Source organism: Orcinus orca, chromosome 2, assembly GCF_937001465.1.
Source record: "Orcinus orca chromosome 2, mOrcOrc1.1, whole genome shotgun sequence".
In the NCBI taxonomy this organism is placed as follows: domain Eukaryota; kingdom Metazoa; phylum Chordata; class Mammalia; order Artiodactyla; family Delphinidae; genus Orcinus; species Orcinus orca.
The window spans coordinates 174,180,122-174,207,942 of record NC_064560.1 but is presented as its reverse complement, the minus strand read 5'-3'; the positions used below and the strand labels follow the sequence as shown (position 1 = coordinate 174,207,942).

Sequence of the window (27,821 nt, the reverse complement as noted above, 5' to 3'; positions counted from 1 at the left end):
GTTATCGGCGGGGCAGCTGAGAAGCGCATGCTCGCGGGATCGCGCGTGCGTGAGCCTCGCGTGCACGAGCCTTGCGAGCCAACGTGCGCGCGTCCGGCGTCCGAGGCGGTTGGTGTCAGGGAGTTGTTGAGGCGCGATACGAGGTGACTTGGGGAAAAGCACGTGACGAAAGGATGATTCCGGGAGCTCTTCTACCACTAGAAGGGCCCTGGCGACCGCTGCGGGCCAACTTTACGGGCCAGCTGCGCAGGGGCTCCGGGAGGCCCCCTGGCCTGCCTTCAGCGGGGCGCCCGAGCCTGGGCAGGCTGGGGTTTCTGGTTGCCGGCTGGGGTTTCTGGTTGCCAGCTGGGGGAGGGGATGGGGGCGGAGCTTGGGTCTGGCGGGGTAGGCGGCCTCCGCCCTGCTCCCCGAAGCTTTCTTATGAGCTCGGAACTCGGATGGAGTCGTCCCGTTTGTCCCAGGAGCCCTGAAAGGACTGGGATATAATCAGGAAATCGTTGAGTTGGGTAGCAGTCGGAATACTTATTAAACGTTTACCTCTCATTTTTTGCCAGCTGCAAAGTTCATGATGTTAGAAATCGTCAGATCTGCAATTATCGCTCTGATTTTACCGGGTTTGAAAAACTAGCCCTACCACTTGCGAGAGGTCCCCCCCATGCTGCTCTCAGCTGTGAAGGGAGGGGACCTTTAATTGCACTATAATCTTATTTTTTTTACCTGTCAGAAAACTTAAAATCAAGTTTAAACAGCCCCTTGCCATCATGATTATTGCCAAGGTAGTTTGAAGCCATCTGTAAAGACCAAAATACAAGTAAGGGCCTTCTGAAAACTTATCAAAGTAATACATGAACAAGATTTAAAAATCAAATACAGAACGGCTTACAATGACTAGGAATTTTCCTGTCCTATCCTTTCCCATTCTTAGTCTGTTTCCCCTGAGATAACTACATTTAGCCAATAATAATAATTATTATTATTAATCTTAATCTCTTCTTGACATAATTTGATTTTATTTCCTTTTGTTCCTTCACCCTAGTTATTACAGTGTCTTAACACTTCATTATAAGTTTTTTCTAAAAGTCATGGTTATTGTGTAATGTATAAATGTTGTGAAACTAGCTTGGACTTTTTTTTCATGAATAATTTCTAGCTAATGTTTCTTAGCGTAATTTAGGCATCTGTTTTTGGTGAAGTGATTACCATTTTGAACATGTCTTTGCAGGTCAACTTCAAGTGTGATTATGATTTCACTTTAGGGCATATGGGATTTAGAGAGGAGCAGTAAAAATTATGAAATTATGAATGCTGTCTTGGATGTTAAAATCACTGCACCAAACAAGAGCTGTGTGATCTGCCTAGAGATCAGAGCTATAATTTGTTTTGTTTTGTTTTACAATGTGGTTTAGTAAGAGATTTCATTTACCTCAAATATTTCTTTATAAAGCTTGAGAGAAATGGTTGATGCCGTGTAACTCCGAAGCTTTAAATGTGTGTGTGTGTGTTTTGTTTTGTTTTTCCTCCCATAGGCAATTATTTCCAGTCAGAAAAGGGAACCAGTGCCTGGCTTTCTCACCAGCTTTCTACCTGCCATGATCAAGTGCTTGTCAGTTGAAGTACAAGCCAGGTTGCGTTCTGGTTTGGCTATATGCTCCTTAGGCCAGTGTGTTGAGGAGCTTGCCCTCAATAGTATTGATGCTGAGGCAAAATGTGTGGCTGTCAGGGTAAACATGGAAACCTTCCAAGTTCAGGTGATAGACAATGGATTTGGGATGGGGAGTGATGATGTAGACAAGGTGGGAAATCGTTATTTCACTAGTAAATGTGACTCTGTACAGGACTTGGAGAACCCGAGGTTTTATGGTTTCCGAGGGGAGGCCTTGGCCAGTATAGCTGACATGGCCAGTGCTGTGGAAATTTCATCCAAGAAAAACAAGTCAATGAAAACTTTTGTGAAGCTGTTTCAGAATGGAAAAGTCCTGAAAGCTTGTGAAGCTGACTTGACTCGACCAAGTGCTGGGACAACAGTCACCGTATATAACCTATTTTATCAGTTACCTGTAAGGAGGAAATGCATGGATCCTAGACTGGAGTTTGAGAAGGTTAGGCAGAGGATAGAAGCTCTCTCACTCATGCACCCTTCCATTTCTTTCTCTTTGAGAAATGATGTTTCTGGTTCCATGGTTCTTCAGCTCCCTAAAACCAAAGACATATGTTCCCGATTTTGTCAAATCTATGGACTGGGTAAGTCCCAAAAGTTAAGAGAAATAGATTTTAAATATAAGGAGTTTGAGCTTAGTGGCTATATCAGCTCTGAAGCACATTATAATAAGAATATGCAGTTTTTGTTTGTGAACAAGAGGCTAGTTTTAAGGACAAAGTTGCATAAACTCATTGACTTTTTATTAAGGAAAGAAAGCATTATATGCAAGCCAAAGAACGGCTCTGCCAGTAGGCAAACGAATTCAAGTCCTCGGCCTCGGTCTAGCCCAGAACTCCATGGTATATATGTAATCAACATGCAGTGCCACTTCTGTGAGTATGACGTGTGCCTGGAGCCAGCAAAAACTCTGATTGAGTTTCAGAACTGGGATACTGTTTTGGTTTGTATTCAGGAAGGAGTAAAAATGTTTTTAAAGAAAGAAAAATTATTTGTGGAATTATCAAGTGAAGACCTTAAGGAATTTAGTGAAGAAAATGAGTTTAGTTTATTTAGTGCCACTCTTCAGAAGCAAGTGTCCTCTGATGAGAAGTGTGACCAGGTCAATTTCCAAGAAGCATGTAATAATATTTTGGATTCCTGTGAAATGTTTAATTTGCAATCAAAAGCTGTGAAGAGAAAAGCTCCTGTAGAAAACATAAGCACACAGAATTCTAGGGATTCGGAAGCTATCAGAAAAAAGACAAATGATTCATTTTTGTATACTTACAAATCCGATGGGCCAGCGCATAGTAAAATGGAGTCATCTTTACAAAACGAAGATAGCGCTTGCTCAGAGTCAAGGATCTTAGAACAAGAGACAGCTGAAGCATCAGAATCAGGAGCAAATGAGAAACATAAAAAGTCTTGCTTGGAACTTAACTCTTCAGAAAATCCATGTGGAGCCAGTTCAGAAATGTCTGCAAGCCCTTTTCAGACACTTTATCACTTTGAGGGGAGTGGAGAAGGTCTAGAAATACAGAAAGTAAGTACTACTGCTAATGGCATGGCTGCCAACATCCTGAAAAATAATAGAATTCAGAATCAACCAGAGAGATTTAAAGATGCTACTGAAATGGGATGCCAACCTCTGTCTGTTGAGACAACATTATCGGGAGCACAGGGTGCTCAGAGAGAAGAGAAAAGAAAAGAAGAACCTAGTAATTGTGGAAGAATAAATGTTTTTAGTTATGGGCAAGTTAAATTATGTTCCACTGGCTTCATAACTCATGTGGTACAAAATGAGCAAACTAAATCAACTGAAACAGAACATTTATTTAACAATTATGTTCAACCTGGTTTTGTGAGTGCCAAAGAAACATTTGGAAATAGAACATGCCATTCATTTGAGACTCCAAACACCAAAGATTTAACCACCACTTTAAGTAAAGAATTTGCTCAACTGCCCAACAAAAGATTGTGCAAAACAAATATGAGTTATGGGCTAGAGAACAAACCTATAGCAACTTATAAAAATTTTGCTATTTTTCAGGAAAGTAGTAAAACATCGTACACAGGTTGCTCACTACCTGACACATCCTCTTTCACTTGGGGTAGACATAGTTCAAATGGTAGTAAGAAAACAGGTAAGTTGATTGGTTCTGCCAAACCCATAGCTCATAAGAAGCTAAGCTTAAGTTCACAACTAGGATCTTTAGAGAAGTTTAAGAGGCAATATGGGAAGGTTAAAAATCCTCCGAATACAGAAGTGGAGGAAAGTATCACTTCAGAAATCACTACCGATCTCAGTCCTCAGGTTGAACCTGACATTCTGTGGAAAGACAAAAACCACTTAGACAACTCTGGTATTTGTAAAATCACTACTATGAAACATGATGATTCAAATAGTAGTTGTCAACCAGTAAGTCACATGTTTTATTCAGAAAAGTTACCATTCTCCAAGGAAGACAGTTGTTTGGAAGAACAGATGCCTTGCTTAAGAGAAAGCCCTATACCTCTACAGGAGTTATCTCATTTTAACAGAAAGCCTTTGGATGTTGAGAAGTCACCTGAATCACTAGCCTTTAAATTATCCAGATTGAAAGGCTCCGAAAGAGAGACCCAAACAATGGAGATGACGAGTCATTTTAATGAACTTTCACAATCAGATTCCAGTAGGAAAGACAGTGACTTGTCCAGTGGGTTAACCCTAGATTCTTGTAAGTTATTTAAAAATGAGCATAAAAAAACAGAAAGTGGCGACATCCCAGTGTCGGACTCTGTCACACAGGGTAATCCCTTCAATAAAGACAGTGAAACACATGCTAACCGCAATACAACAGAGAACGCTGTGATGTCAGAAACTCCTTTAGTACTGCCCTATGATCATTCTACAGTTATCGGTAAGGATTCAGATGTTCTTATAGCTTCAGAACAACAGATTGGAAGTCCTAACTCTCCGAGTAGAATGTTAGTGAGTCACGGAGAAGATTCCACAGCTGGCCAAAATGGAACTTGTTGTCAGAGTGAGGAATCTATAGCAAGAACTTGTTCTGAAAATGAAGAGTCCAACACATGTTCTTTGGATTGGCAGCAGCATTTTGATGTAGCCCTGGGAAGAATGGTTTACGTCAACAAGCTAACAGGACTTAGCACATTCACTGCTCCTGCTGAGGACGTTCGGGCTGCTTGTACTAAAGACCTGACAACTATGGCTGTGGATGTTCTACTTGAGAATGGTAAGTAGATGGTGTTCACTGGCATGAATGCTTTGGAAGGTGGGAATAATGGCTGAGGAGTAAGATAATCATGTTCAAAGAGATTATCTCAGCAGATAGAATATTTTGAAGCTTAATTATAAAATGTATGTGAAAAGTCTCCAGGTCTATTATTATGTAAACATAAAAATACAGTGAAAGAATGATACAGAATGGAAGTGTATGTATATGTGTCTATGGGTGTAGGTATGTGCAAGAGGGTGAGACAGTTTTTAATGAAAATGGTGCTATTGATAGTTGAGAAGATCTACAGTGTTTCCCTACCCCACTTTCCCCTCTCTCCCAAACACACAACTCGCTAAGAAATTTGTCTTTAAAGGCACCTGCAATGCCAGCGTGGTATTTTTCTGGAAGTTGCTCTCTGCAGCTCCCAGGTAAAGGGCCAGAATGATCCTGTAATCATCCTAGGTTTCCCAGGAAAATCTATGGCTCAGTACAGTAGTATATTTATAAACTTTTTTTTTTAAAGAGAAAAACTTGACCATAAATTTTGGGGAATATAGTTTAAGTATGTATTTTTATAATCATACTTTTCAAATGTACTTTATTATAATACATATGCTAATAATCTTTATCTGTATAAGTGGCTGTTATTCAGAAAGACAATAATGTGGCTTTTAGATCAGACCACAAGGCCACATTGGAGCCTAGTCTAGGACTCTGAGTTCCCAGGTCTCAGTCAGCATTAAAAGTGACATTGTTTTGGCAGCGTGTTGAGAGCCAGATGCTGGGAGATGGTAAAACTGATTTCCATCTGGCAATAATCTTGGTTTTGCATCAGGATGATAAACACTAAATGTTCATCTGTATTAAAAGTCTTGAATGTTGCAAAAGAATGTAAATAGTATGAAGGTAATTGCACATTAACTTATAATTTCTCCCTAGGATAAGTATCTCTAACAGGAGGCTCTGATTTATTTAAGGTTAAATAAGGCTTTTATTTTTCAATGGTTTCCAGTTTTTTTCCTTGTAAAAAAAATAATCACTGTAGTAACTTTCAAAATATTAAATAGAAGAAAACCCTTTTCTTCAGTACTGCTCCTGAGACTAGCAGGCGGCTCGTAAAGACACACGTGTTTTTCAACGTATGTAGTTTTGTGTCCTGACTTATAGTGAATGCTTATCGGAGGTAAATCTAAGGCACTGGCACCTCATCTTCCTGAAATGCAACTGCTTCTGATGTGGTGACAAAAAATAACTGGATCACATTAAACTGACATGGTTGTTGCTAAAACAAAGGGGGGCAATGTTGGCTGCCATGCTCAACCTAAACATCTGCTCCTGTTAAACAAATCTAGATGTGTAAAACACTTCAACCTGCTCAACGCCTGCGTTAGCAAGTCTTGTGGTGAACTTTTGAGAGTCATGTTAAGTCAGAGATTCATAATGAGAAATTAAGTAGTTATAGGGTCTAGAAACTAGTTCGAAGAAAAGATGGCTTCCGAGCACCCTCCATTCACAGGGAGGAAATGGCTGGTGCGTAGCAGAACAGTAGGACTTGTTGAACCACCCATAAAACATCACATGAGATGAACTGTTAAGAGGTAAATTTAATTGGACAGAAGAGAGGACCTATAAAGGTAATTTTAAGGAATAGTGTCAAGTCTCCAAGCCCTGGTAGTTTTTTTCTTTAAAATGTCTTTAACGCTGTCCTTTCTGTTAATAGTGACACAACCTTATTTCACCTCACACTTTACTTTTATCATTCTGAATTTATCTCTCTCCAGTTTTTGTCCAACACGTTTATCTTTTTGAAATAATAGTTTCATCATGTTTTGCCCCTGTTCAAAACTATCAAATTCAGCATTGTTCCTAAAACTCAAATCTTATCATCCTTCAGAGAGGAGGGTAGAATTTGGGCCAGATCTTACTGGACTTTGGAATTTAAGTTGAGAACCTTTCATTCATTCATCTATTCACTTATTCACTCATTTGCTGGTCATTCACACTGTGTTTGGAGCTGCCACATTGCAGATTAACTGGCTTTGCTTTCAAGAGTCCACAGTCTATTAGGGAGGACAGCCATCTAAACAATTATAATATGATGAGATAAATGTTAGACACATACTGGGCACACACACATATAGAGAGACACATATATTGGGAATAAGAGGCATGAAAATTGGGGATCTATTCTTCCTCATTCTGTCTGATATAGATGGTTAATAGGACTAAGCATTAATGCAGATTCCTAAGTTAGCAGAATAATTTCATTAAAGAACTTCTGAGTCAATCTGTTGTTTAGTAGTCTGCCTTATGTCTTAATTCAGTTTGTGCAGAAAGAGATTTTATGTAACTTAATTTTTTAATAGTTTATTTTTTGAGTTCAAATGTCTAGGTTTTTCTTTTTTATATTTAGGATCTCAGTACAGGTGTCATCCTTTTAGAAGCGACCTTGTTCTTCCTTTCCTTCCTAGAGCCCGGGAAGAGAGGACTGTGATGAGACAGAATAACAGAGGTAGGGGCATTAACAGAGATTGCCAGAACACCTAGTACATACTGTGCCACCTAGCTTAAAGAAAACAAAGCAGGGTTGTGTTATTGAGCTTGATCAGTGCCAGCTGTGCCTTCCTGGAACCAGGAATTCCCCACGGTCCTGTTTAACAGCAGAACTAAGTAATTCAGTGCATGCATTTAGATCAGAAATTACTTTTCCAGACGAGGTCAATACTGTGTGATCATGCAGTCTGTGGTGCCTTGTGATTGAGAAAATGTTTCTTATTTGTAAAGATTGGAGCTGAGTCCATATTGCATTAGTTTTATATAAGCAAAATTCTTATCTGCAAAAAAAGCTACAGACATTTATCATTTTTCTTTTCTTCATTTCTAAAAATAGATAAGGTATATTTTTACCTAAAAGAAGTGAGGCTACTAATTTGAACTGGTTTTTCTTCTGGACTTGTATTCTGAAATATCTGGTGCAAATAGTTTGGAGAAAAAGCTATAGTGCCAGAAGATACAGTCATCAAGTTTAGTTTAAAAAGTAACAGATCAAAACAATTTAGAGATACAGCAAACGCTGCACATTTGCAGTATGTGGGAACAATGTGTCTGATCTTTGGTCTTGAGGCTGCACCACACCAAGCATGAGACACCATTCACCATTCACCCACTTCCCTGAGGCTCTTGATGCCAACTTTACTTGTCCCCTTTTGCTGTAGCTACTGGGGATGGTGCTGTTGGTCCCGAATCGCTTCAGTCTTTGTTCTCAGAATGGGACAACCCAGTATTTGCCCGTTATCCAGAGGTAGGTCTGCAGCAATTTTTCTTTGCTTGTTATTTAAAAATTTGAATTTCATTTAAATTGGGTATGGACACGAATGACTATATTCATTTGTAATTATGAATGGCAAGTGAGCATGTTTCCAAATAATTTATTTGGAAATTAATATTTACTGTAGAGAGGAGGAATCAGAATTCATAGCAGTTTGGAAGCTCGGACATTTTGGATTATACATGTGTAACCACTTTGTGAATAGTGAGTGTTACCACTCTCAGAAACCCTGACTTGCAGCTTTGGCAAAGTATTTAGGGTGGTGGTAATAAAAACTGTTATCATTAGATAAAGCAGTGAATCTTCTGCTAGAGGAACAGTTCACCACTGGACCTGAGTATGCATCCTCTCCTCAGTGGGTTATCACACAGTGCGCTTTGTGTGTTGTAATACAGGTGTAGAGTATATGAGCATTTGTTACTGATTCATCAGTTAAGATGTCTTTAAGGACTTGCTCATGAAGCGCAGGCAAATTGTTATTCTGAAAGTATTGGTGTTTGTCAGTAATTTTCTGTATAAACAAAAATTATTTAAGAGTAATAATTCATAAAGCCTTTTGAATTTTTATAAGTTCCCTGAATTCAACCCACCTCTAATAGGTTCTGTGAAAATGAATGTTTGTAAGGCACTTTGAGATCTTGGGTAAAACAGTTTTGCAGACATAAAAGATTACAGTGTAAATGACGTTTGATCTGGGTCTTTCTAGGTTGCTGTTGACGTTAGCAGCGGCCAGGCTGAGAGCCTAGCAGTTAAAATTCACAACATCTTGTATCCTTATCGTTTCACCAAAGAAATGATTCACTCCATGCAGGTAAAAGATTGACTGTAAAATCTCATTAAAATATGTATATATATATATAAGACCTAAGCTAGACTAACTCTTGTGAAATTGGATTTATTTGATGATATAGACCATCCTGGTCAAGGCACATGTGTTCTTTTTAATCTTACTGAAACTTTTATCATCAGAAGAAAAAGCGAAGGATTAATTATAATTACAAAGAAAAAAGTGTCCTTTGTAGTGTGAGCAGGTTTGGAGGGATGAATTATGGATTCAGGCTCACAGTTTCAAGGATTATATATTGACTTTCTATATTGACAATAATTTGTATTTGTAAATCAACCAAGTAATGTAGAGAAATTGTCCTTAACTGTGCAACAATGCCCCTTTTAAATGACCCTCTATTGTATGAGGCTACAAATGATATGGCTTAGGAGACCCCAGATTGAGGAGTTCCATTAACAGAAGGGACCCCTTCTCTCATCTGCTTTTCTAGTTTGCCCTCTCTCTACGCCACTCAGGTTGTCTTCATCTCCTTATTTTCAGTATGGAAACAAATTAGGAGGTTAGACCGATCTAGGCAGAGCAGAGCCACCAAGGTCTGAAGCCACCTGTGGCTTTTAACTTACTGCTTTAATGGACTAGCTCCTACAAGATGGGTTTCCTTGCTTTTGCATACATTTTCCAAATTTTTTTCAGACCTATTTGTTAGCAATCTCTGGTCGTATTAATAAATCTCTAGTCATATCACCTGTTAATAAGAGTCATTCTGTTGGGAACATTTCAAATCTACTTGAAAGTTTTATTAGCATTAATCCTCTTAGATGCCTCAGTCTGTTTCCTTGTAGTCTCTCCTTTTGTCTTCTGATCACTCTACTTGCCTATTCTTTTTTCCTTCCTAATGACTCCCTCAGGTTCATCAGCACCTGTCCTCAGTCTTAGATATGAATGTTATAATGCAAACAACTTTAAATTAAGTACAGTTTTGTCTCTCTCTATGCAGATAAGCTTTTGTTAATCTTTATTTAGTATTGTACCACTTATTTGAATGTATGGCAGGTTCTCCAGCAAGTGGATAACAAGTTTATTGCCTGTGTAATGAGCACTAGGACTGAAGAGAATGGTGAGGCAGGTAAGAAAGAGGTTTAGCCTCAGTAACCAGCTGATCTTCTTTTTTTTTTTTTTAAATTTATTTATTTATTTGTTTGTTTGCTTTTATTTTTGGCTGCGTTGGGTCTTCGTTGCTATGCGCAGGCTTTCTCTAGTTGTGGTGAGCAGGGGCTACTCTTCGTTGTGGTGCGTGGGCTTCTCATTGCGGTGGCTTCTCTTGTAGTGGAGCACGGGCTCTAGGCACGCAGGCTTCAGTAATTGTGGCTTGCGGTCTCTTGAGAGCAGGCTCAGTAGTTGTGGTGCACGGGCTTAGTTGCTCCACGGCATGTGGGATCTTCCCAGGCCAGGGCTCGAACCTGTGTTCCTTGCATTGGCAGGCAGATTCTTAACCACTGCACCACCAGGGAAGCCCCAGCTGGTCTTCTGACAGCCTCCTTTTAAGGTTATTTTTTTTATATATGACACAGTTTCAATGATTTGGACAGATTAGGAAAAACCAATCTAAATTAATATTATGAAACAACAGTTTTAAAGTACATTTAGTTTTATATACATAGACATGTATATACATGTTAAACTATTAAGAGTGGTTACCTTGGGAGTGCGAATGGAAATGGGCAGAGGGGAAATTTCATCTTTTACTCTTTAAAATATTTTATAGTCTTTGACTTTTTAATAATGTTTTAATGTGTTCCCTTTATAATAATAGAAAGTTTATATGATGAACTCTGATAGATTTATCAAGAGTTACATATAATCTCTTGGTGACCTGCTTTAATAAAACAACAAGAATTTGTAAATAATAACATTAACTCATTCAACAAATATTGATTTAGTGCCTATTGCATGCCAGGAACTGTGCTAGGGATACAATGGTGGGAGAAAATATTCATGCAAGAGAAACAGATAGTTACACAAACAATTAAAATTTTAACTCTAGTGTTATGGAGGAGAGAAACAAGATGCTGTAAGAATCTGTATTGGGAGATTTGATTTAGTAGGGAGGTCAGGGAAGGTTTTGTGGGTAAAGTGAGATCTGAAGTATAAGTTTAGGTAAGGAAAGGAGGGAGGAGTATTCTGGGCAGAGGGAATAATATGCAATTTGTGCTTTCCTCTCCTTCAGTGATAGGAAGCAGGGCAAGCCCTTCCTTGTGTGAGAGCAGGAGACAGGCTAGACAAGTAGGTTGCAGCCAGATCTTAAAGACCAATTACAAGCTTTGTCTTCCTCCCAACACCAATTGGAAACAATTGAAGGCTTTTTGTTTTCTTTTTTATTGTTTGTTTTCGCAGCGGCACATGTCACATCACATTTGCATTTTGAAAATACTGCTCTGGCTGCTGTGTGGAGCCTGGAGCGCGTGTCGAGATGGAGTCCCAGTAACTGCAGAGAGACTGTTAGGAGGATGTTGCAATATCTAAGAAATGATGGTTAGCTGGGATCAGGGTGACCTAGAGAGAAAGATATTTAGGAGATAAAGTCAGCAGGACTTGGTGATGGATTGGATATGCGGAAGGTATATCAAAGATGACTCCTGGTTTTCTGACCTATGTAACTGAGTGGATGATGTTGCAGGACGACGAGGTTGGAGAAGAAGCAGGCAAGAAGGGTGAAAATCATGAGTTCAGTCTGAAATCCCTTTGAAATGTTCAAGAATGTGTCAGGAATATTACAGGTCTAGGATGCGAGAAGCATTCTGACATGGAGATCTAAATCTGAGCTGTCAGCATAAAGTCAGTCACTGAAGTCATGTGTATAAATTTTATCACCTAGAAGAAGAATGAAGAGTGAGGAGGGAAGAGAGATTCTGAATCTAGAGTAATTCCGCCATTTAATAGCTGGGTAGAAAAGGGTGAACCAGCAAGAGAGGTTATGAAACAACAGAAATAGGAAGAAAACAAGCAAAGGTTGTGTTACAAAGCCAAGACTTTGTACTAAGTGCTGCCGAGAGGTTAAGATGAGGACCAAAATTATCTGTTAGGTTTCCAGACAGTGGAGGTCAGGGACTTCAGATGACAGCTGTTTCAGAGAAGACATAGGACAGGAGAGACTCCAAAATCTGTGACATGGAAGAGGGACTAAGGAGAGTGAGGGTGCGAGGCTTTTTTTTTAACTGGGAGACTCTCGAGCCATTTACAAGGAATGCTTGATCCTGTCAGGCTCTGGAAAAGGCCTGAGTGGCTGAGTCCTGAGCACCACTCGAGGAGCTGGCTCCCGATGGGTAGACCTGCAGGCGAGAGCTTCTAAAGTGTGAAAGCAGTTCATTCTCTTTGTACTTCAAAATATTCTTTTTTATCTTGTTTACAGTATAAATTTATTTAGTAAACGTCACCACAGATCAAAGGTAAAGTAACCAAAAGTTTTGTCGTAATTATCATAAATATAGAATTAGTGAAGGTCAAATTCTAGTAGTCTTACTACTTCTAGAAAATGAATAGATTGTTTTCTAAAGTTTTGATTACCTGGAATTCTTTGTTGTTTAACACCAAAATCTCTACTAATGGCACCTGAGACGGGTGTAGCCACAAAATCTCCAGACAGTTAAATTTCTCTTGAGATTCTGGATTGTTACGGTATTGGTTAGCTGCCATCAAGGAGTACTTTTATATAAAGAATTTTTCGAAATCAAAATGTAAGTATTTTTATTGTTGCTCACAAATACCAAAAGCAACCTATTCCTATAATTGAGTTACTTTTATTTTAATATTTGCACATATTTTTAATGGATAAATATACTATTGTTTTACATTATTGTGAAATTAATGCCATATAATGGCATTTTTTATTGCATGTTTCCACCTATAATAAAATACAGTTGTTCAGTTATGATCCTCTAAAGAATAAGGATTCATTCATTTATTCTGTAAATATTTACTGAGTGCCTGTTATGTGCCTAGTGCTATTATACATGCCAGGAATATAACAGACAAAAATCCTTGCCCTGATGAAGATTCTATTCTGTTATTTTGGAATATCAAAAATACAGCTCTGACATGAGTAAATTACCTTCATATATTCTGCTTCATTCAATGAATGGAAAATACCATGAACATTTTGTAGACTATAAATCATTCCTCCAGTGTCAGGTGCAGGATTGATTTTGTAGGGTCCCTGACTCTTGGTGATTCACATTGGCTCAGGTTTTGAGTTTGAGGTTACTCCCTCATAATTTATTATTTATTCCATTGTTCTGCCCAATACAGGATGTTCAGTATTCATCACAACCAGCTGCAACTCCTCCTATCCTCAAAGGAGTTTAAAATTCAACATTTTGGGGCCTGTTCTGTGGTTGAACATGCTGTCAGAAAAATCATAATCTTTTTATTTTTCAAGTCAGTAGCTCTTACGCCATGAATTTGATGGTGTCATACAAACAATTTTTTTAATCTTTAGTAGAAATAGGAAAAACAGGCATTATCTAGTTTGATCAAATTCAAGAGGAGAACTTTTATTTCAATATAATCAGTAACAATAAACCTCAACCCTTTGGCCAAAAGTAATAAAATTACAAGCTAAAAAGATGTACTAATGTAATAGAGAATCAGTCCTCCTGTCAGTGAGAAAGGGATTTATTTCCCTGTAGGTTTGGCTTTGGGGTCAGGACATTCTGCTTCTCTCTTGCACCTGAGAGTGTAAAGCCTTGCTACTCAAAATCAAGGTCTGTAAATAACATCACCTGGGAGTTTGTTAGACTTGCACAATCTTGTGTCCCACCCCTAACCTACTGAATCAGAATCTGCATCTTAATAAGATCCCCAGGTGATTTGTCTGCTGTTCAAAGTTTGCAAAGCCTGAGTCTAAAGCTAGGCAAACTGTGGCCTGGGGGCCGGATCCAGCCATAACCTGTTTTTGTACAGCCAGGGAGATAAGAATGGTTTTTACTTTTTTTTTTTAATTGACGTGTAGTTAATTTACTGTGTTACATTAGTTTCAGGTATACTACACTTTTAAATAGTAAAAAAAGAGCAAAGGAAGAGTTATATTTTTCGACACATTAAAATTATATGAAATTAATATTTCAGTGTCTGTAAAAAGTTTATTGGAACACAGCTACAATATTCACATGTCTATGGCGGCTTTGGTTCAGAATGAATATTTGAGTAGTTGTGACAGAAACCATGTGTCCCAAAAGCCTAAAATATTTACTGTGTGGCATTTCACAGAAAAATCTTGCTGACCTGTGATCTGAAGTGTAGTAGAATGCTTCATGGGTTCTGGGGCAGCTTGCCAATCAAGGTCAGCTGATTATAAAATGTGTGGTTTAATGATCCTTCATTGTATCAAATTTGAATTAATAAAGCAAAATCAGTATTTAAACATTAAGAATGTAGGGCTTTCACCATGTTTTAGAAATGAAATACTAATGAACTAAAGAGTTTTTCATCAGGGATACATTTGTTTTCGTTTTTCCCATAACTTTAACTTTGTAGGAAATAAAAGATACAGTTGTTATTGCTCAGTTTGTATGCTTCTCTTATGCTCACGTTGTTAAATAGTTTGAATTAAGCTTTTTCTCCCTCAACGCAACATGATTATTTTAATCTTGACCTGAGAATTTGAAAGCCAGTGGTGCTTGCTGGTCTTCTAGGTGGAAACCTGCTAGTCTTGGTGGACCAGCATGCTGCCCATGAGCGCATCCGACTGGAGCAGCTGACCATTGGTAAGGATCTGCTGAGGACTAGGAAAGATTCGGGACTCCCCAGCAGAGTTAATGTACCTGAAAGAGTTTTTCTAACTGTGACTGTTGTGAAAAAAGATGAATTGTACGTTTTAAAAAATGAAGCTGAAAAAAAAAAAACTGTAAAGAAAAAATGAAGCTGAAGCCTGCAGGTATGGCTTCTTTTATAATTGAAAGAAGGTAGTAGTTCACTTTACTAATTCAAACATGTGGGTCTTAACACATGGTCAAAGGCATATTTGCTGTATCCTTATCATCAACCCTAAAGATTAGGCTACTTTATTACAACTTTCAGCACAAAGATACGCCCCTCCACATGCCCATGTGATCTTGGTTTACCTTCACAGTTCATCAGGCAGAGACTACCAAGCAGCTCAGAAGGCCCAATATATTGTTTTTATTTTAAAATTTAATTTGTTTTTGAATAGGTAGTATAATCCAATAGGCTCAAGTCTGAAAGGTACAAAAGGGAATAAAATAAGGTCTCTTTTCTACCCTTGCCCTTCATCCAACCTAGTTTCTCTCCCCAGAGGCAACCTGTATCACTGATTTGTTATGGATTCTTCCAAAGTCAATATGTGCTTTTTAATCTTTGCTACCCATTTTTCTCATATGAGGCAGTCTGTTCCCCAAGGTGTAAAATACCAGAAAAATCTTTACTCCTGTGGTCAAGTAATAAAAAACCCAAATGTTGTAGAGTTAGTTGAGGACCTAGGGAGGTATTTCATGGACTAGAATGGCAGTGATGTTACTTCCATGTTCACTTTTCCTTATAAAATGAAGACCTAAGAGTTGGGAAAGATACAATAAAAAGTATTAGAAAAACTTTCTTGCTCTAGGCCCTGGACCATTTGAGAATAGTACTGACTGATTCTCTTCAGAGCCTGGGAAATACTTCTGGAAGAATGAGGGAGCCTTCTTGAGCCACTGGGTTGTGAAGTAAACCCCTTTTATCTCCCCAGTAATCCATATTAGTCAGCCTCTGTTACTGAAACCACATTTGTTGACTATCTATAGGAACATCGCATTGTTCATTTGAATGTAAGATTTAAGTCTTATATTTCTTATTTAAGAAAATACTGCTAAAATGAATAAACAAACTACATATTTACTAGTTTGACTTTAATAATGGAAATTCAGAGCCTAAAACTGAACACTGAACATGCTGCTAAGCATTATAATAATTCCATGACTGTGTCTTCATTTTTATCTGAATCTGGAAGACTTCACTTCCTGCTCTTAACCCATTCATCTTTCTCTCAATAGGTTCCTATGAGAAGCAACAGCCACAAGGCTCTGGTCGAAAAAAATTACTGTCTTCCACTATAAGTCCTCCACTAGAGATAACAGTGACAGAGGAACAAAGGAGACTCTTATCGTTAGTACCACCATGAGGTTGTGATGTTGCTAATGTACATTCTCTGGCCAGGGTATAAGCATAACTATTGTTGCTTACCTCAGTTGAGGCACTGAGACCAAGAGAGGTTACATGACTTGTTCAAGGTCATAACAAGTTTTAAGTGGTGGAGCAGGCGCTCAGATGCAGGTCGTCTGACTCCAAATGCTGTTCTTTCCACTATATCACAGCTATTGAGTATAGGATAGAGTTTCCCTGATAATTCTTTCCAGCAGTTGGCTTAGAGTACTCTTACCATTTCTTGGAACGGTCAATATTTATGCTGTGCTGTTTCTGAAAGTGAAGTTACTGCAGTAATTGCTTCCATTCTGCTTTGCCTTGGTACATTCTAGATTCTTAGTTTTTGTTACCATAATCATACTGGGAAGAAAGTAAAACACCAGGCCACAAGGAGGGGGCAAATCATACAATGAGTCACAAGATAGGACATTTTCCTACTTCGGGGTGGCACAAATTATTGGAAATAAAAAAGAGAGAATTGTCTCTAAATTTATTTAAAGTTTGGGAATATGCCACTGCCAATAAATCTTTTTCCCTGGGGTATAATTTATATTAGAGGCAGATCCATTTATTTACATTCCGTTAATTAGGACTTCTCAGTTCCTCCCACTGTTAATTTCTCCCTGCTTTTAATGCTGATTCAAAACATTCTTAACCCTTTTATTTGTGCCAAACTTCTTTAAGTGCCAGCAAGGAGAAGTTAGCAATTCCTCAGTGGAGAATAAAACATTTAGGAACAAGACATAGAAACAAATTGATTCTCTCAACGGAAAAGAGGAAAAAAAAATGAAGGTTACTGTAATTCAAAAAGGAAATTTGATAATAAAATCTAAATAAACAACCATGAGTGTGAGAAAAATATTGTACGTTTTAAAGCTTTTGGCAGCTTTTGAGAAACTATCAGGCATTTGGAACTGATACTGAAATGTGAATGAAGTAATTCTTTTACATTTGAGGTTCTCTCTTTAGGTGTTACCACAAAAATCTGGAAGATCTGGGCCTTGAAATTATATTTCCAGACACTAGTGATTCTCTGGTCCTTGTAGGAAAAGTACCACTCTGTTTTGTGGAAAGAGAAGCCAGTGAACTTCGAAGAGGGAGATCTACTGTGACCAAGAGCATTGTGGAGGTAAGACACAGCTGCAAAAGCCGAGAAAACTGCTGAGTGCTAATAACCTCCTACTTTGTTCAGAAATTCTCTATATTCATCTTTTATTCAACAAGCATTTATGAAATAACCTGCTGGGTGCCAGGTGCCAGAGATTCAAAGATGAATTAGCTCAAGGTGAGGGAGAAGGACATTTAAATAATTATACTATAATGAAATTTGGCCAGCAGAGGTATGTTCAAAAGTGCTATGGAAATACAGAATATTTACTGTGCCCAGGAGGGTGGAGGTCAAGGAAACTATCACAGAAAAGCATTTGTTTTTTTGTTTGTTTGTTTCAGGAAAAGCCTTGTAGAACAGTAGGAGCCTGCCAAGTACAGAAGAGGGGATAAGGTCATTCTAGACAGAATAACAGATATCAGAGACTTGAAGCAGATCCCGTGCTTAGGGAACTACCAGTACACATGGCTCGAATTAAGATACACACAAGGTAGTGGTGGGCCTAGATGAGGCTAGATAGGTTGTCAAGGCCAACTCATAAAGGGATTTACCATATTCAGCTGAATAGTTTGCATTTCATCCTGTAGGCAGCCAATGAAGAAGAGCAAAATACACTTTAGCACTGCATTTTAAATACTTTACTGACGTGTTTCGTTTTTTTAAAACAATTTATTTTGTATTTGTTGTCTTTTCTTTCCTCCTTTCCTGTTTTCTATTAGAGTTTTCTTTATTTCTCTTTTTTTCCCCTCTACTGGTTTAGAAGGGGAATTTTAGCTTGCATATATAACACAGTTTAAAGGTAATTTGTTCTTCTGTTCTCTTCATAAACCGTACCCAAACCTTACCACCCTTTCTCTTGTACCACTTTTCTCCCATCTTCCATTTTGTTGCCTGTTTTAATTCCACCTTGTCTTTAATTCCCCTGGTAGACCTTAATTTTATAGTAAATGTTTATTTAGCTTAACCAAAATGTTTTCCATTCTTTGTTCATTATTGCTTCTTGCATCCTATTTATTCTTTGTGTTCATTTTTCTTTTCACTGAAGTAAATCTCTTAAAAGTTCTTTTGTTAAGAGTCCAAGAATAAAATATCTTTGAAAACATCTTTATTCCACCTTCACATTTGCATGATTGTCTAGCTAAAAGTAGAATTCCATTTTCTTATTTATTCCTCAAACATTTCAAAAATATTCTATTACTTCTGACATTCTATTTTTGCTACTGAAGTCCACTGTCAATTTTATTATCATTACTTTGTAGGTAGCCTGATTTTGTCTCTGGTTGCTTTTAAGATTTCTCTGTCTTTGGTGTTCTGCCATTTCCCTATGATATATCTTTGTGTGGATTTATTTTGATTTCCTTCTTGAGATTCATCTTACATATTCAATTTGGAAAATATAGTTATTATCACTTCAAACATTGCTTCTTCCCCCCTTCTCTCTCTTGCCTCCTAGAAATGCTATCAGATGTCTACTGGACCTTATCATTCTATTCTCCATGTCTTTTGCCTTCGCTTTCATATTTCCCATGGTTTTATCTCTCTGTGATGTATTCTGGGAAATTTCCTCATTTATCTTCCAGTAAACTAAGTTCACTCTTCATCTACTGTTTAATTAGGTGTTTAACTTGTCCACTGGGTTGTTTATTTCAATGACTGTTATTTTTTTCCAGAAGTTTTATTTGGCTCTTTCTCAGATCTATCTGTTCCGTTTTTCATGGTGTCCTTTTTCATTCATTGTGGTTTCTTAACTCCTTCTTTAGCTCTTTCTGTTTGGAGCACAGGAAAATCCACATCAACTCAGTCTATCATTTTTTCCAGAAATCTGAATTACTTTAGTAATATTTAAAAATAAAAAGTAGAAGATAGATTTAGTGGATAAAGTGTGGGATACATGGATATAGGAAAGATTTGAGGTAGAGAGCAGTTGAGAGGCTAGTGCACTGGTGCAAGTAAGACAGTGTGAAGATTTGACTAAGTCAGTAGCAATGGGAATGGAGAGGAGGGACATATTTGAAAGGTAGAATCAAGAGGACCTGGTGAGCAAAAGAATATAAAAGAGATAAAGGAGAAAAGATAAGTAATGATTCTGAGGGTTCTCACTCAGATGACTAGAGGGATGGTGCCGTTGACAGAAAAAGGAAACAGAGGAGGAGAAGTACACCTGGCTAGGGAGTTAGATTATGAGCCTTAGTTTAGACACACTGAATGTGCCTTCAAATGGAGATGTCCAGTGGATGGACAGACTTTGAGATCTAGCACTTGGGAAAGAAGTCAGGGCTGTAGTATCTATTTGGGAGTTAACAGTATACAGTTGGCCCTTGAACAACATGGGTTTCAACTGTGCGGGTCCACTTATACTCGAATTTTTTTCAAAAAATACACACTACACTATTACAGGATCTGCGGTTGGTTGAATTCCCAGATGTGGAACCGCGTCTACGGAGGGCTAACTGTAAGGTTATACAAGGATTTTCTACCGCACAGAGGGTTGGTGCCCCTAACTCCTGTGTTGTTCAAGGGTCAATTGTATATATTTTGATAATATCAGAATCTGGAGAAGGGTCTAACAGATGTGCAGTTGTTCAGGGAGAATATGAAGAAAAAAAGAGAGCCAAGCATGGAGGCTGTGGAACACCAGCATTCAGGGTGTATATGTTTTGGCAAAGGTCCAGAAAGCTACTGCTGAAAAGAAGAGACTGTAAAGGATGATTGAAAATATTTGGTCAGAGAAGGAGGAGGAAAACCAGGGAAAAGTAATATTGCCACAGCCAAGGGAAGTTTTAAGCAAGAAGGGAATGGTCAACAGTGGCCGGAGAGTAAAGCCTGAGGAGTTGGATTTGGCTGTCAGGGGACACTGCCTGCCTTGTGGAATCTGTTCCTAGGGGTGGGCAGGGGGTCAGGAGTGAGGGAAGGGAGAAAGGGGAGCTAAGGAGCCCTCTCTTTCCAGGACTTCGGCTACATACCAAAGAGATGGGGGCGACAGCTAAAGGTTAAGGGTGTCAGGAAGTGTGGGGCAGGACACAGGTGGAGGAAAGGTTTTTGTTTCTTTTCAGATGGGAGAGACTTGAGCATGTTTGTAGTCTAAGTGTGAGAAGACATTTGAGAGGAAGAGGCAGCTAACATGCCAGCTTTGGGATCATCTTGACTTTACCCTTCCCAGAATTGCCCTCTGATCAGACCACCTCTGCTTGGCTTTCAGCAGCGCTCTTTTCTCCCAACAGAGCTTATTTTCTCCAAGGCTCCTCCTCCAAATTGTCTTAAATCCAAGAGATAGGATCTGTTAGAATCTTTTATAGTAATTCAATCCTTAAGTATTTAATGAGAAAATTATAATGAAAACTTTTCCTAAAGTGACTTCAAAGAGTACTGGCAAGAAGTTTACCTCAAACTGAAACAAGGCTTATGGTTTCAGCAAGTCTTGATTATGTTAATTCAGGCTGATCAGGAGAGATTTTGTTGATTCTGAAAGAAGCTGGAACAGTTCTGGTATCTTGAAAAAGCGGTAGTTACTTGGATCTAGCAGTTGAAAGATCACTAAGACATCTTTCTGTAAAGTTCTATCCTCTAGCCTAATGCATGAGCCTTTTAAATATTAAATTATCTAGCATTAGTGTTCAATTTGAAATCGAACATTTGAAATGTGAAATGAATAGAGAATAAGATCCGTTTCCCCTTCTCTACGCTTACAGACTGATGTTTTACAAGTCCCAGATACATAAGCACAAGAGAGAAGAGCAAAGAAGTTAGGTTTGATCTGTATCCACACTAAACTTTGTTAGTGGGCCAGGTACTATGAGACATCTTTCTATTTAGGTTTGTTTGGGAAAATATGTGGCTTTTAAAAAATACATAGTATCTACCAACTAGCTCTTGGTAACTGTGCTCATTTATAAGTATGGTGGACTAGTCTGTAAATGAGGCAGGGAAGAGAATTTTCTTTTTTGTTTTGAAGTTTTAAACTTTTAAATTCTTTTTATTTTTTTAATTGGAGCATAACTGCTTTACAATGTTGTATTCTGCTGTACAATGAAATGAATCAGCTATATGTATACCTATATGCCCTCCCTCTTGGACCTCCCTCCCACCTCCCTCTGCCATCTAGGCCATCACAGAGCACCAAGCTGAGCTTCCTGTGCTCTATAGCATGTTCCCACTAGCTATCTGTTTTACGCATGGCAGTGTATATATGTCAATCCTAATCCCCCAATTTGTCCCACCCTCCCCTTCCCACCCCCCCATGTCCATATGTCCATTCTCTACATCTGTGTCTCGATTCCTGCCCTGCAGATAGATTCATCTGTACCATTTTTTTTTCTAGATTCCACATATATGTGTTAATATACAATATTTGTTTTTCTCTTTCTGGATTACTTCACTCTGTATGACAGACTTTAGGTCCATCCACATCTCTACAAATGACCCAATTTCGTTCCTTTCTATGGCTGAGTAATATTCCATTGTATATATATACCACATCTCCCTTATCCATTCATCTGTTGTTGGACATTTCGGTTGTTTCCATGTCCTGGCTACGGTAAATAGTGCTGCAGTGAACTTCGGGGTACATGTGTCTTTTTTTTTTTTTAAACATCTTCATTGGAGTATAATAGCTTTACAATGTTGTGTTAGTTTCTGCTGAATAACAAAGTGAATCAGCTATATGTATACATATATCCCCATATCTCCTCCCTCTTGAGCCTCCCTTCCACCCTCCCTATCCCACCCTGCCCATTTTGAATTATGCTTCTCAGGGTATATGCCCAGCAATGGGATTGCTGGGTCATATGGTGATTCTATTTTTAGTTTTTTAAGGAACCTCCATACTGTTCTCTATAGTGGCTGTATCAATTTACATTCCCACCAACAGTGCAAGAGGGTTCCCTTTTCTCCACACCCTCTCCAGAATTTATTGTTTGTAGATTTTTTGATGATGGCCATTCTGACTGGTGTGAAGTGATACCTCATTGTAGTTTTTGTTTGTTTGTTTGTTTGTTTGTTTGCGGTACGCAGGCCTCTCACTGTTGTGGCCTCTCCCGTTGCGGAGCACAGGCTCCGGACGCGCAGGCTCAGCGGCCATGGCTCACGGGCCCAGCCGCTCCGTGGCATATGGGATCTTCCTGGACCGGGGCACAAACCTGTGTCCCCTTCATTGGCAGGCGGACTCTTAACCACTGCGCCACCAGGGAAGCCCTCATTGTAGTTTTTAAAATTTACTTTTATTTATTAATTTTTGGCTGCGTTGGGTCTTTGTTGCTGCGTGCAGGCCTTCTCTAATTGCAGCGAGCAGGGGATACTCTTCATTGCAGTGCGCAGGCTTCTCATTGCAGTGGCTTCTCTAGTTGTGGAGCACGGGCTCTAGGCATGCAGGCTTCAGTAGTTGTGGCTTGTGGGCTCTAGAGTGCAGGCTCAGTAGTTGTGGCACATTGCTCCATTGTGGGCTTAGTTGCTCCACGGCATGTGGGATCTTCCCGGACCAGGGCTCCAACCCGTGTCCCTTGCATTGGCAGGTGGATTCTTAACCACTGCGTCACTGGGCAAGTCCCTCATTGTAGTTTTGATTTGCATTTCTCTAATGATTAGTGATGTTGAGCAGCTTTTCATGTGCCTCTTGGCCATCTGTATGTCTTCTGTGGTGACATGTCTATTTAGGTCTTCTGCCCATTTTTGGATTGGGTTGTTTGTTTTTTTGATATTGAGCTCCATGAGCTGTCTGTATATTTTGGAGATTAATCCTTTGTGTGTTGCTTCATTTGCAAATATTTTCTCCCATTCTGAGGGTTGTCTTTTCGTCTTGTTTATGGTTTCCTTTGCTGTACAAAAGCTTTTAAGTTTAATTAGGTCTCATTTGTTTATTTTTGTTTTTATTTTCATTACTCTAGGAGGTGGGTCAAAAGAGATCTTGCTGTGGTTTATATCAAAGAGTGTTTTTCCTAAGTTTTCGGGAAGAGAACTTTCTGAGTCTGGTTTAAAAAGAAGTCTATCGTGTTGTAATCTTAGGAAGCTATTTTTTTTTTTTTTTTTTTGCCGCACCGCTTGGCTTGTGGGATCTTAGTTCCCCAACCAGGGATTGAACCCAGGTCTCAGCAGTGAAAGCTCTGAGTCCTAACCACTGGACCACGAGGGTATTCCCAGGAAGCTAATTTATACGTAGCCATTTCTAGGAGTGAAGAAATCCTGTGTTTTCTTATAAAGAAATTATTAAATATGCCATATCTCAAAACAGTTTTTAACCTCCAGAGGGTAAACAAATTAGTAGTACGAAATAGTGTCTGCTTTAAATTTCTTTAGTCCTTTTGTAAATATTAACATCTGCAGGGATGTTACTATTGAAAAGGCTACCCTAGGGACAGAGATATGCAAAGGAGGAGAAATTTCTCAACAAAATGCCTCAGAGAGCAAGCTTTTTGACCTGAAGGGAATTGTCACACACACAAAAATGCCTGTGGGAACTACGTGACTACTTATTTTTATGATATTTAAACAAGTGTTATACTGAGTGCATAGTTGTATCGATGATTGTCGTGTATTTATTCTGTTTATGTGCAGTATTAAACATGTTCTAGCTAAGATTATAAATGCAAACAGAGAACCTCTTAGTGAGAAACCTCCCTGCTATTCAGTTGAGTCATTAGGCTACCAGTTATATAACCTCATGAGTTGATGAGCTATCTCTGGAGAAAGCTTCAGTAGCTAAATACATTCTCCATTCAGTAAGAGTTCTTTCAGTTGTCTTGGTATTTCGTATTCAAAGTGCCTTACAACAAGTAAATTATTTGCATCTAGGTGCTATATTGCTGGAATTCTTTTCTTCGAGAGGCATATTTTAAAGAAGAAAATTGGAATATTTTGTAAATTATCAAAGGGCTATTATAACATAGCAATCGATTAATGCCTGTTTTCCTTTTTCTCCTCGTAGGAATTTATTCAAGAACAATTGGAGGTAAGCTTTTCTCTTATTTTGGGGTTTCACACAGAGACACCGCACACAGAAAGCTCCATTGTCCCATTTGCTTTTCCATTAATAAAGGATGTGTTTATGCATTAGCTACTCCAGACCACAGGAGGCATCCAAGGGACTTTGCCACTGACTGTCCAGAAGGTGTTGGCATCCCAAGCCTGCCATGGTAAGACTCTCGACACACTAGCTATTGAGTGCCTTTGCGTGCTGCGCGCTGGCAGGGTTCAGCAGTTATGAAAGAAGTAGAAGACACGATTATCACCTGCCTCTTGGAGGGTTCAGTTTGGATCAGGAAACAGTACACTAAAAATTACTTTTACAAAGCAAAATACCACCATATATATTGGACCATAGTGCAGACTGACTTATATGAGTGGAGCAGTAACTGCATTTTTGAGTCAAGTTTTGAATGAGCTGTGGGACGTGGATTCAGAGGAAGGGAGAGATTACTACAGGGGAGGAAATAGCCTGTGCAGAGATCCAGAGGCAGAAATAAATTAGTTATATGAGGAGCAGCAAAGAATATCAGGAAATTAAGCTGGTGAGGAAACACAGAAGCCTAGAAGGTCACAGCAAAACCTTTAGACTTTATACAGAGGGCAAGAATCATTGCGGGTTCTTGAGTAGCGCAATATGATAAAATATAGAAAACGGTATTGGAGGAACTTACTTTAGGGATCATGACAGCCACAGAATCCCCTGCAACTATCATTTGACCATGGTGGGGTGTCCACTCCAGACACCCTCCCTCCATTTGATCTCTCCCCATCAACCTTCTCCTCTCTTCACTTCCTGTCTTTTCTGGCTTTGTAACCTCAGTCGCTCATTAGTTTGTCTCCTGTGAATATCACAAACTCCTTCCCCCCTTTATCCTATCTTTACTCCTCATATCACTCCATCCCCAATTTCATCATCTCTGCCTTCAAAGTGTATCTTAAATGTCTCCGATGTGATCGGTTTCTACTGCCGCCTCCCTAGTTCTTGCCACTGTTGAGTCCTCTGACTTAGTCTCCTCACATCTATTCTGGCTCCCCTTCAAGCCATTCTTCCCTCAACACCCAGAGGAATCTTTTTGAAACATTCCTCTGAGCATGTCATTCTTCTACCAAAAGCCTGACAATGACTACCCATTGCTCATAGGATGAACATTTTATTCTTTACCATGGCCTGCAGGGGTCTTCATGGTCCAGCCTCTGCCTGCCTCTCCAGTTTCTTCTCACATCCCTCTCCACCTTGCCCTTCACATTCCAGCCTGCTTCCTTGGTCTTGGTCTTGTGTGCTAAATTCTGCGCTTGCCTTTCTCCTCTGTCTGAAATGCCCTTCTGCTCATTCTTCAATTAGCCATGTTTTTCTTAACCTAAGATCTCAGATTAAATATCATTTTGTCAGGAAAGCCTTCCCTGAGCCTCCTAAACTGGGTTTGGTCTTCCGGTTATATATTCTTCGATATTCTATATTTTATAGTACTTATAATTTAAACTATTGCGTAACTGTTTAATGCTTGTCTCACCTATTAGATTGTAAGCATCATGGGGGTGCAGGGCATCCATCTCATTCACTGCCTGGCACACCTCCAACACAGAGTGTATACTTAATAAATATTTGTTGACTGAGTGAATTAATGTATGCATAAAGGCAGATTCTGACAATATGAGAGTTTAGAGTAAGAAGATTATGCTAGGAATAGAAAAAAGCAGCAAATAAAATGGACACTGTAGGGAAACAATTAGAGATCTTGGTGATAGATTGGCTCTGGATGAAAGATGACCTTGATTTCACAAACCTAAGACGTAGGCAAAAATATTGCTCTTGCCTCTTTGAAAAAACTCTGCAGGCAAAATCCTAACAAGTTAAGGGATGCCTGCTACAGGGATTAGACAGACAGTGACTCCATAAGGAAAAGCTGAGCGCAGGTCTGTCCTGAAGCCAATTTCAAGCAGTATTAAAGTCACATGAAAGGAGCCTCAGAACCACGCTGCTCTTCCCAGATATTTGGCTCTGACCCCAGGGCCAGCACCGGTTTCCCACCGTACACACCATACCCTCTTGTTTCTGTCTTTTGTTTAGGGGCCATTAAGTTTAATGACGACCTGAGCCTAGAGGAGAGCTGTCGCCTTATTGAAGCTCTGTCCTGGTGCCAGCTGCCTTTCCAGTGTGCTCATGGCAGGCCCTCCATGCTGCCATTAGCTGACATTGACCACTTGGAGCAGGACAAACAGGTGGAGCAATGACTAACAGGAGACTAGCTCCTATTAACCAAATGTAATCTGTCTTAATCCTTTCCCAATTATGAGAGTTTTGAAAAATATGCATTGGAAGTTTTCTTGGAAGTCTCACCATTTCATCTTCTAGCTCAAATTCAAAATGGAGTTTAGGCTGAACTATCTCATTATACATATGATGCCTTTGTATTTTATAAGTTTACCACATGTACAGACTGATGTATCCTGAACATTTGTTGCCTACGGGCTCTAGGTTTGATAAGATGCAGAAGTTCTCTCTGGGGCCACAGAAGGTTGGTAGAAACACAGCAAATTCACTGCTGGCAAATGTAGCCGAAACAGCCAGTTGCTTGATAGTACTTACTGGAAATGGTAGCCATCTCCAGGGATCTCTAGAATAACGATTTGAGGACCTTCAGGCAGGAAACCAAGCTTAGGACATTTCACATTATGCTTTGGCCCTGATTGCTCAGCAGTCCAGGAACAATGATGCGGATAATGCAATAAAAGCACCGAGTGGTTTAAACTAAAGAGCATTTTCTGTCCTTGTTATAATCTTAAATGAAACAGAACGTGAGAGCATCATAGGAATGTCTATGTTGCCACTTTCCAAAATCTTTTATTTTGCTTACCTTTCCTGTCAAGGGCTATAAAGTCTTTTATTGCATGGAGTTTTCAGGTGATAATGTTTTCTGACTCATCTAGTACATTTTACTCCATTAAGAACTTTTTGTTTCATATGACAGTGAAAAAAATGAAAAAAGTTTTGTCTCCATTCCCAAACAGATGTGCCTCTAGACTGAGTTTTAAGTCCCATTTATCCTAAGGAAATCAATAATCTTTTCCCAATCCAGAAATTAGAAATCAAAACTGATTTGAGTAGCCATAATTAGGAAATACTTATATGTTCCTTGGCTTTTCATACTGCTAACTGGAGTTATTCTCTTTCTTCCCATAGATTAAACCCAATCTTGCTAAACTTCGCAGAATGGCTCAGGCCTGGCATCTCTTTGGAAAAGCAGAAGGATGTGATACAGGGCAAAGCCTGCAGGCATCTGCGCCTCCTTGTGAGCTGCCATGAGAACAGAATTATTGTCTCTAAGGAACCAAAGGGATGCTGACTGTAGGCCTCTGGGTAGAGACTGTGAGCAGCAGGCACTGGCAAGGTCTTGACTGAATGGGCCCAGGGCACCAATCAGCATCTCCACCTTCCCTGAGCAGATGATCCCTCCAGTTAAGTAGCCAGATGGAATTCAAGCCTAAAGACAGTTCATTCATTGGCATCCATGGACACTGGAGGTTGCCCTATAATATCTACTTTTTGTAATTTATTTGGGGATAAAATCTAGTGATTAATTGTT

At 39.2% G+C, this 27,821-nt stretch overlaps 1 protein-coding gene across 8 annotated transcripts; it reads left to right on the top strand.

Moving 5' to 3' along the window:
- On the top strand, nt 1–27,821 carry MLH3 (mutL homolog 3). 8 transcript variants are annotated; one of them, XM_004262248.4, is made up of 13 exons: nt 2–143; nt 1,527–4,875; nt 7,274–7,372; nt 8,076–8,161; nt 8,895–8,999; nt 10,029–10,101; nt 14,666–14,737; nt 16,022–16,133; nt 17,142–17,301; nt 24,197–24,220; nt 24,326–24,404; nt 26,306–26,457; nt 27,419–27,821. In XM_004262248.4, exons 2-13 carry the CDS (start codon nt 1,590–1,592, stop codon nt 27,539–27,541), a joined length of 4,371 nt encoding a protein of 1,456 aa, XP_004262296.1. In that variant the 5' UTR covers nt 2–143; nt 1,527–1,589; the 3' UTR covers nt 27,542–27,821. The 8 variants fall into 8 exon arrangements, 7 of the variants coding, with proteins under 7 accessions (XP_004262297.1, XP_033262798.1, XP_004262296.1 ...); XM_004262249.3 differs by lacking the exon at nt 14,666–14,737 and having other exon boundaries at nt 1–143; XM_033406866.2 differs by lacking the exon at nt 7,274–7,372 and having other exon boundaries at nt 7–143.

Excerpts from the sequence above, each read along its gene's own strand:
- MLH3 (XM_004262248.4), top strand. The coding sequence starts at position 1,590 with ATGATCAAGTGCTTGTCAGTTGAAGTACAAGCCAGGTTGCGTTCTGGT. Across the intron at positions 10,102-14,665 it reads TGAAGAGAATGGTGAGGCAG|GTGGAAACCTGCTAGTCTTG; the intron begins GTAAGAAAGAGG and ends CTGGTCTTCTAG. Across the intron at positions 17,302-24,196 it reads TGACCAAGAGCATTGTGGAG|GAATTTATTCAAGAACAATT; the intron begins GTAAGACACAGC and ends TTCTCCTCGTAG.